Here is a 9,387-nt window from a genome sequence, read left to right on the forward strand (position 1 = left end):
TTGTAAAATTTGTTTCCTTACTTGGTCATGCAGAGCCACTGTTAGGACTGATACAAAACCTCGCACTTCTGTGGGAATCTGGGAAGGGTGAAGTGTTGTAAGTGAAGATGGTTGTGGCCTTTAGCAATGGGGTTAATTAGATGCTTTCTCTAGTGTCTGTAAAAACTTGCATTGCAATATTAAAGGGATAAAGTCTGGTTTACCTGAAATCCTTTTGAGACAGGAAAACATTCTCAAAAACGCTACATGACTCAACATAATATAATGATGTTTCATTTTAAAATGGGAATAGGTTATATTTACAAAACACTGCATTTGGGGCACTAAAAATAAAGCTATGTAATGTACCTTACAAAAACCATAATTGGCTAAAAATTAAGTCCACTGCATTTTAAGTAGTACTAGCTAACTGTTGTCAAAATGCTGGGACCAGCCACTAAATTATTTGCATTGTTCTGGGGTTCTTCAGGTTAATTATGCCTATTTAATTTTCTTAAACATAAACTGTATATTCTCAGGGTTTTCCCATAGGTGAAAGACTGAGTATTGTCACAGTGATAAATCTGCTCGTTTCCTCAGATTAATTTGGAGTATGTGTTAATTAAATAATTGTTAATTTGGAGTCATAGTGTGTTATTATCTACAGTTGAATCCTAGTGACTTTTGTTTGTTTTGTTTCCTAGAATTATGCAAATCAAGCACATGTATAGATGTGTCTAATTACATTTTTGTGGAAGATGTGTGTTTCCTTGTCAGGATAATCACATCACAGTGGTTGGGTTTTTTTTCCTCTCGTGCTCTGATGTCCACATTCTCTCAGTAGTCACTTTTGCCAGTTAAAAGCTTCCTTTTTTCTCTCTTTAGTTTCTAGCTGGCTCATGGTAAAGCATTTTGTGGTGGTCTGTCTGAAGGACTATGTAACAACAAATTGTGTTGTATACAGGATGTTAAGAAGCTTCACAAGCAAATTCAGAGATGTTATGCAGAAAACCGCAAAGCATTTCATCCTGTGCAGGTATGTTTGAACAACCTGAGCACTGACTATAGCCTCATACAAAGCATATGACAAAGACAGCTGTGACCCAAATGGCAAGAATGTAGCAGAAAAAATATTTAAGCTGCTTTTGAATAAGAAAATGACTTCTATTTTAGTAAATTGACTTTTCAACCTGCATGATATAAAAATCTCTGTCTATATGAAAAAGTGATTTTTTCAAGCTGCATGATATTAAAGTTCCCGTATATATGAAAAAGTATGTGCATGCAGATGCACAGTGCCGGATACTGCTGTGCCACTAAAATACTGTTGGGACACAGCTTTATCTGTGATGAATTTAGCAAAAAAAAGTGACTGTAAGTGCATATATGTCTTTTGGATGTGTCATTATGTATGAATATGGTCATAGTACCACTTTAAGCTAAAAATAATTAAGAATTTTGACTAATAAGCGTAGAAAAAGTCTTGTACAGAGTGAAAACAGATTGGCATCTTAACATTTCAGTATTTTGTACCTCTTGTTTGTTCTTGTCAAAGTTTTACTTGACCAGCCATGGGGGTCAGTTGAAGAGCAACATGGATGAAAATGACAAAGGATGGGTGAACTGGAAGGTGAATAATTGACTATTTCTGGTTTGTTTGTTTTTAAAAAAAAAAAAAATCCCTGATCATAGTTGTTAAGTGGGTTGTTAGTTGTGAAGGACCACATCAGAGCAATAACATGTCAGAAATAATGTGGCTCTTTGTGCTTTTAATTAATTTAACTTTAATAAGCCAAAGACTGCTTGTCTTGCATCTAGATTTTATTTTTGCTTGAAGATCCCCACATATGTCCAATTTCACCTGTTTTTATTGGACAGATTCCATTTGCTGGTAGACTAATCAAGACTGCTTGATTTAGGCAGTTCTGACAGGCATCTGTCTTGACAGTGCTCTTTTTTTTTGGGGGGGGGAAAGGGGCAGAAATAAGACTTTGAAATCATTATGTGATTTTTCTTGTGTGGACCTTTGCTTCCGTCATGTTGCCTCTCAGCATTGAAGTGTTCTTCAGAGAAATAGCTTGTCTTATGGTCAAACCCATGTTGGTTTTCCTTGTGACTCTCTGTTAAACCAGTATTACAACAACCTCAAATGAAGAGCACTTTGGTAAATAAAACCAGTTCTGCTTTCAGCCTGTCTTGTGCGATAGCTGCTTTGCAAAAGCATAGCATAACTCTCTTACCAGACAGGTAATGTTAACTGAGCATTCACTTCTGATTTCGTTTTTTTTAGAAAGGTGGACTGAAATTATTTGGGTCTCTAGGAGAAATCTGGTAGCACTTGAAGGGAATCACAAGAACTTAAGGATTTGTGAAGTTCTTTTTGGGTTTAAGAAAATTTCCTGATGACTTTTACAAGTCAGTGCTGTAGGGACTGTGGATTATTTATGCAGAAGTCAGTCTGCACCGTGTTACGAACTTAAACACCAATGAGGGATATGAAGCGACTGCATGCTGCTGCATTTATTTTTGCTGGTTCCATCTTGGGTCTGAAAAGCTTGCCCAGCATTTCATCAGCTGAATGTAACTTCTTCTAACTGCCTTTTTTCGAGGATATCCAAATTAGAACAGAGCACTATAGTGAGCTAATAAAGAAAGAAGACCTAGTATATCTTACCTCAGATTCCCCGGACGTTCTCAGTGAGCTTGATGAGAAGAAAGCCTATGTGATTGGAGGACTGGTGGATCACAACCACCACAAGGTAAACTGGGGGTCCGTTTCTTTACAGCTGCACTATTATTTTTGGCACCGTATTTGATATTAATGCTGTTCATGTGTAAGCTAACAAAAATAAGTAACTGAAAAACCACTTCAAAAGAGATGCACTACGAAAAAGTTTTGAAGAAATGGGGGGAAAAACTTGTGGTAGCAGTGGCTTGTGCTCCAGAGCGCAGGCATGCTGAGCTTTTTAGGATTTTATCTTTTCATTTTAAATATAGGAATGGAATGAATAACACTGCTCAGCTTACTGAGGGCCATATTTTCAGACAGAAGGGTTTGGTTTCTGTTCATGCACTTGTGTGTGCACATGCTTGTATGTGCACGTGCCCAAATATAGATGAAGAACAGGACTTGAATCTTGAATGTCCTTTTTGAATAACGTTCCTTGTCAGGAGAACTTGGCTAAGTATCGCACAAGCCTCAGGGATCTGGTTCCATACCTGTACATGGGCTTGTGCTGTGTGGATCTGGAACCTCATAGGGAAAGCAGCTGGGAAGTTACAGCACCATTACTGCTTTTCTTCAATGACACTGCTATGTAATTTCTGGTGGCATGTTTGATATTTCAATGCTAATAAAAGGGATGGATCTTAAGGCTTACCAAATGATACTTCAGCAGTTAGTCCACAGTTAAAGGTTAGGAAGGAGCTAAAGCAGATCCTTCATATAGTCATCATGGTATAATAACTCCTTGTACAGTTGCCAGGTTTAAAAAAAATCAAACACCATTTCTGTATCCCTTATTCTTTGTCTCAAAAAATACCCAGTTACTGCAATCTGAGTAACTTGTACTTAAGCATAAACTGGCCTTTAAAATGGGCTATGGCTGACACATTCTAGAGCTGCAGCTGCATGGACAAGTGTTATTTACAATCCTTTTGACCATACATCACACTATGACATAAATTCAAAGTAGTAGGTCTCCCAAAGGCAGCCCCTGCAGCAGGTACTGTCTAACCAAAGTAAGTTTCTTTTTGTAAGTAACTTCTAAAGCAAGGTCATGGCAGCGCTGGCAAAACTCTTACCAGAAAGTGATACTTGCAGTAATATGCATGGGCTGATCTGAAATGGTGATTCTCAGTCCAGTTGTTTTGGTGTCTTTCCCACAGGGAATTACTTACAAAAAAGCTGTAGAGCAGGGAATTGGTCATGCACAGCTCCCACTTGGAAACTTTGTCAAGATGAACAGTCGGAAAGTGTTAGCTGTTAATCATGGTAAGTTTTAAATGACAAAATAATTATATTATACCTGTGATATTCAGAATTTGAACCTTCAAAATGTGCACTGTAGTGCAGATACCTAGTTCTTGTTTTCTGTTACTGTTCCTTGAATCTGGTTGCCTTTGGGATACAGTAATTGCCCTGACCTGTAAATATTTTAGATATATTTGAATGTAAAGGGTGGTGTCTTAGCCACTTAGAAGCATTCCTGTTCTGATGACTTGACCTATGAGTAATTTGTTTCCAGGCTTAATATGTAAGTGGGTAAAATGTTGGAAACTAGCCCATGTATTTATCCCAGGGGAGGTTAAATGTATCTGATGTTTGCACCTTTCAACAGCTTTGTTCAGTAGTTATTGCTTAGGTACCTGCAGACTCACCTCATTTGGCATCAGCAGAACCCCATTCGCTGAGCTTTCATAACTGTATTTTTACCTGCTTTCCTGGTTCTAATTGAAGTATACAATTGCTTAACCAAGTCTTGGATCCTACTCCTTTTAAACTTTCAGTTTTATTCTTAGATTATTTTTCAGTGTCATTAAACATAAATGCATGCAAAGTGGAGCCTACTCAGACCTTTATGGAAATTTTTGACTTGGTGTCCAAGTCTTTATTTTAGCTCACTTCAGGTTCTTTTATTTTATCTTACCTTGCTGTATTTCAGGTTCATTTGATTATGTAACACGTTGCTCGATGATAACTTTATTTTCTTAAACTCCCATTGATAGATGAGGGGTGTATTTGCATGATAATGAAGATTATTTAAATGTGGAAGAGAATATAATATATCACTAGAATTAAAAATTATCAAATCCTATATAAGATTTTGTTTCCACAACTTGATTTTTAAATGTTGATTTACACAGACAAGAATAGGACTTTGTGTTATGTGATGATAGCTGTAGCTTTCTACTGGAGTTTTTCTGCAATAATCTTATACTGACCTCTAGTGTCAATATTTCTGGAGGCTGTCTTCTACATGTCTGAGCACTGGGTATAAATTGGATCACTTATATTGGCTTTCATTTATCTGCTCTATGGTCTTCTGCATGTTTCTCATGACAGACTTCTAGGCACTGATTCCACTGCAGTTTAGTTGCTGAGATTTCATTTTGTGTGAGCTCATCTGTCCTTGTCCTTCTAAAACACTTTCAAATTGCAGCTGAAAGGCTCTTAATGCACAGACCTTTTTTTAGGTACAAATTACACTATAGGAGTATCCTGCTTAAGATTTTTGGGCAGGTAAATAAACGCCTTTCTACCACCTCCAAAAGGAGAGGTACCTTTAACAGTTGTAATTACAGCTCTGGAGTATATTCTAACCCTAATAGCTAAAACCCTAAATCTAAACAGACAGCTTTCATGGAAGATGCTACTTGGCATGAGTAAGATGAACAGAATCAAGCTGCCTCTCAAATCTGGTGTTATAAATTTTGCGTAGGTGAGAAGATTTGCACTGAGGTTTTTGTATTTTGCTGTGAATACATCCACTTCACTGTTTTGTGTAACGGTGTAATTGCTCCCCTTTCTGTTTTGATTTTGTTATTTTGGCCTCTGAATTCCCATGCTTGGTGCAGAAGCTGAAGCTGGCAGAGTATAGTATGGGACTCACCAGATGGAACTGTGGGACCTGCTTGGTCTTCATGGAACTACTTTTGATAGGTGTGAACTTGGAAAGCCCAGTAGAAGAAACTCTGAACTGCCTTATCAGTCTTTGAAGTGCTTTCATTAAATGGGCCCTCTGGTGGTGGGCGATTGACAGTGTCATTAACAGCAGAATTCGCTTGTTGCTTTTTACTTACTACTTTATAATCTTTCTTGGGATTGAGACTCCTTGCAGTGCCTGCACTGCCATGTTAAAATGGCATGAGGAACTCATGTATGTGTGAAATACTTGGTGCTAGAAAACTGACAAGGTGTAAGATGAGAATTTTTTTTAAAACTCGAACTGGAATTTTAAAACTTGGGAAGATCTGAAATCTGTGTGTTGCAAAACACAACTGCAAATGTAGCTGAGAGAGTTTGTTTCCTTCTGTTCAGGTTTGTATCCCAAGGCTAATACTTTGTAATGTATATTGCAGAGACCATATTGCTCCATTCCAGTCCACAATGATGTCTTCCAACTGTTCGTGCTGTCTTTTTCTGTCCTTGCATAATATTTCTGTTGTTGTTGCAGCCCATCATAGAAGTTTCTATTCTCCTGTGGAAGCCACTCTCTCTGTCCATCAGTTCTGGTTTTACTACGCAGATAAAGTTTCAAAGCAAAAGAGAAGAAACCTGTTCCCTGTACTCTTTTCCCTTAAGTCAGCCTTTTTGCCACAGATGCTTTCTGCAGTGACTCAGTGATATTAATATAGTCCTTTGACAGCTCCTACCTTCAGAGTACGTTTCAGGTGAATAACCTGCTTAGTAAAATGGCCAGTTTTGATATCAGTGTGACAGAGAGCAGCTGGATGTCCAGGCAACCTGGATCCAGGGAACCTCTAGTAAATGTGACACTTTTTTGGTAACTTGACTCTGTGAGTATATGACCCATGCTGCTCCTCCCTTTCTGAATGCCTGCCTAACTCTCTGTAAGGTTTTTTTCCCTCCACAGTTCCTTTGATCCTTTCTCATGTGCTGTTGCTTGGCATCAAGAAGGCTTGTGCTGGGTGCGTTCTTTGAAGTCAGCATTCTCCAGTGGTGTTAGCACTATTCCTGTAGCCCCAAGCTTGAGGAGCCATCCCTATGTCCCAGATTGTCATCCAAGTCTGGCTTACTCACCAGTCATAGGGCCTCCTCCTGCCTTTCCTGCTGCTGCCAAGCCACAGTCTATGTTGAGAGGTTTTTTTGGATAGCCTGGGATATTTGTGAATAAGAATTTGCTGATGAATTTTGCATATAATGCAATTTGGAGCTATTGTCCATCAGGGAAAGTTTTGGGAGCTGAAACAGGAGTAAGGTGGTATGGTAAGGAGTATGGTTAGCATAACAGAAACAGGAAGGAAGGGTCACAGAAGTGGAGACTGATAAAGATTTTGGCCATAAGCTCAGATGGAAATGAAAGAGAAAGATAACTGTAGCAGGTTTTAGGAAGACTTTTGGCTGTCCCCTTGTTAGGGAAGGAAAAAGTCATTGTTAAAGTGCATCCACAGCCATATTCCTGTCAAACTTGGGAAGGCGTTAATGTCTGTATAGAAGGCACTGGTGAGACCTGAAGCACAGGGAGGGCATTTCTCTCTGTCCCTGAGATAAATTCAAACTGGAGCTGCAGCAGAAAAGCACTGTTGTAGTAACTGAGAGAACAGAGAGTCTGCCTTACACCTGGAGACTTAAAGCGTGCTTGCCTTTAGACTGCAGCAGTAGCAGAATTGCTGTGTCTGCTTCTGCCTGTATTTCATGAGCTTTACTCTGAAGATGCCACAACTGAATGCCTTCATAAAGATGGATTTGAGAGTGCGTTCCTGTCAACAGTTCACTCCCTGTAAAGGAGCTGATGGTCTGTCTTAATGTTGCAGTGTTTGAGATCATCCTTGCATACCTGGAGAAGAGAGAATGGAAGGAAGCCTTTTTCAGTGTCTTACCACAGCGGAAAGGGGCTGTTCCTTTGGGAGAAGGTAGTGATTCACCCAAGCATGCTCTGTCTGGAAAAGATGATGAAGGCAATGACTTAGACAGCAACTAGGCTTCAGAATGAGAAGATGAGAAAGATGATACATGCAGCTCATGGGATAAAACTAGGACATGAAGTAGTTCTGCTCCAAAGACCATCTGCTGCTCTTGTGATACTGAATTGTCTCCATGCTCGGTAGTTCCACTGTTTGCCCAGAGCTGTTCCTGGATGTAAAGGGTAAAGAGAAATGCAGTTTCTTACCCTGACACTTCCATATTAATAGCTTTAAAAAAAAATAATAAATTGATGACAAATGCAGAATTTATTTTGTTTCCCAAGGAAGCTATTTAATTTTATTGGTTTTTTTAAAATTTTTATTTTTTTATACATACCAAGTTTGGTGTACTACCCAAGAGCATAAGTAGTTACTTTTTTTATGTATATGTTCTTCTCCCTTTCTGCTCTAAGGTTTCTTAAAAGCAGTGAATGACAAGTGTTCCTGTGACCTCAAAACCTGCTACCTCTAGTGCCTGTTGCAAAGTGTGCGTGAACACTCAAAACAAGTAAACAAAAAAATTCTGGTTTTCCTGAACATCTCAACAGACAATCACAAGCAACCGAGCTGCCTCTATCAGTTGAGCCACAGTGGTTTCTATTCCATGTTTAGTTACCTGGGGTCAGTTGATGAAACAAGAGTGTGGAGTTAAGACAGTGCTTTACACTTCAGCTTGAGCAGGATGGATGTCTGCAAAAGTGCAACTTGTGTGCCTTGGTTGGTACGTGATGCACCTTGATTTGAGGTGACACAATTGCTTTTGATTACTTCTTGATCCTCTTAGCAGAATTTATCACACAGCCTCCAAACTATACCAGGAGACAGGAACTCTTTCTTACAGGTCACTTATTAATTTTCAGTATACCTGTTTTATCATGTGATCCTGTGTGTATTGTATTCTCGTCATATTATTTCCTTTAAAAAAAAAAAGTCATTGTCTCAGTCTTGGCTGGATATCCTGATTCAGCTTATTTCTAACTGACTTAAGTGCTTTTGCAGAGTACTGAAATGGATGCCTTGGAAGTGTGGCATCACCCCTATGAGCTGCAGCCTCTGAACAAGTGCAGCACTCGCCTAGGTCGGCTGAAGACTGTAAGAAGATGTCATCATAACTGCTCAGAAGCTGCAGAGCTGGAATCAGAGGGCTGATCCAAGTATGACTCAGCCTGTATCCGTCTTTATTCCTGCCTCTGTTACTGCTTTCAAATGAAGACTAAAAGTGAAATCCCTACAGATCCCTATGGGGTCTGTAAAGGGTTAGCAACTAACTGGTTGCTAACTGTTTATGACTTTATACACTTACTGCATTTCTCTCTACTTTTTAAATAATAGAAAAGATTCTTCTGTTAAATGTATGGATTATGGTTTGTTGCTCGAGTAATGTGGGTTTTCTTAGGCTTTACAGAAATGGGACTGCTTTTCTTCCAGAAACAAGATAAAAGAACTGTTGTTTTTCAGTTCTGTAACAAAAAGTGCAGGAAAAGTATACTGACCATGTATTACACTGATGCTTTGATATAAATGTGTAAAACAGTGAAATTAGACAGAGTTACATCTTCACAGCTGAGGTTCTGCTTGTTAATACACAAGGCACCTATTAAACCTGATCTAAGACTCTTCATTCTCTAGGATTTTCTTAAGATCACTTTATACATGTGCCTCATTTACTCAGGATTGAGAGTGCAAGACTAGGTCACACAGACAAACTGGGGACTTTGGAGATGTTCTGAAAGGGTCCAAAAGCATCTTAAGGAATTGTTT

The 9,387-nt window shown here is 38.9% G+C and overlaps 1 protein-coding gene across 1 annotated transcript in view; it reads left to right on the forward strand.

The window, feature by feature from the left end:
* Window positions 1-7,907, forward strand: part of TRMT10A (tRNA methyltransferase 10 homolog A (S. cerevisiae)) — a 10,068-nt gene extending 2,161 nt beyond the window's left edge. The window contains 5 exon segments of the mRNA XM_010179735.1: window positions 944-1,015; window positions 1,535-1,609; window positions 2,589-2,738; window positions 3,868-3,973; window positions 7,477-7,907. Of these exon segments, the coding sequence (XP_010178037.1) occupies window positions 944-1,015; window positions 1,535-1,609; window positions 2,589-2,738; window positions 3,868-3,973; window positions 7,477-7,643 (570 nt within the window). The 3' untranslated portion in view covers window positions 7,644-7,907.
* Window positions 7,908-9,387: the final 1,480 nt, after the last annotated feature.

Source organism: Mesitornis unicolor, unplaced genomic scaffold, assembly GCF_000695765.1.
Source record: "Mesitornis unicolor isolate BGI_N332 unplaced genomic scaffold, ASM69576v1 scaffold40942, whole genome shotgun sequence".
Taxonomy (NCBI): Eukaryota; Metazoa; Chordata; class Aves; order Mesitornithiformes; family Mesitornithidae; genus Mesitornis; species Mesitornis unicolor.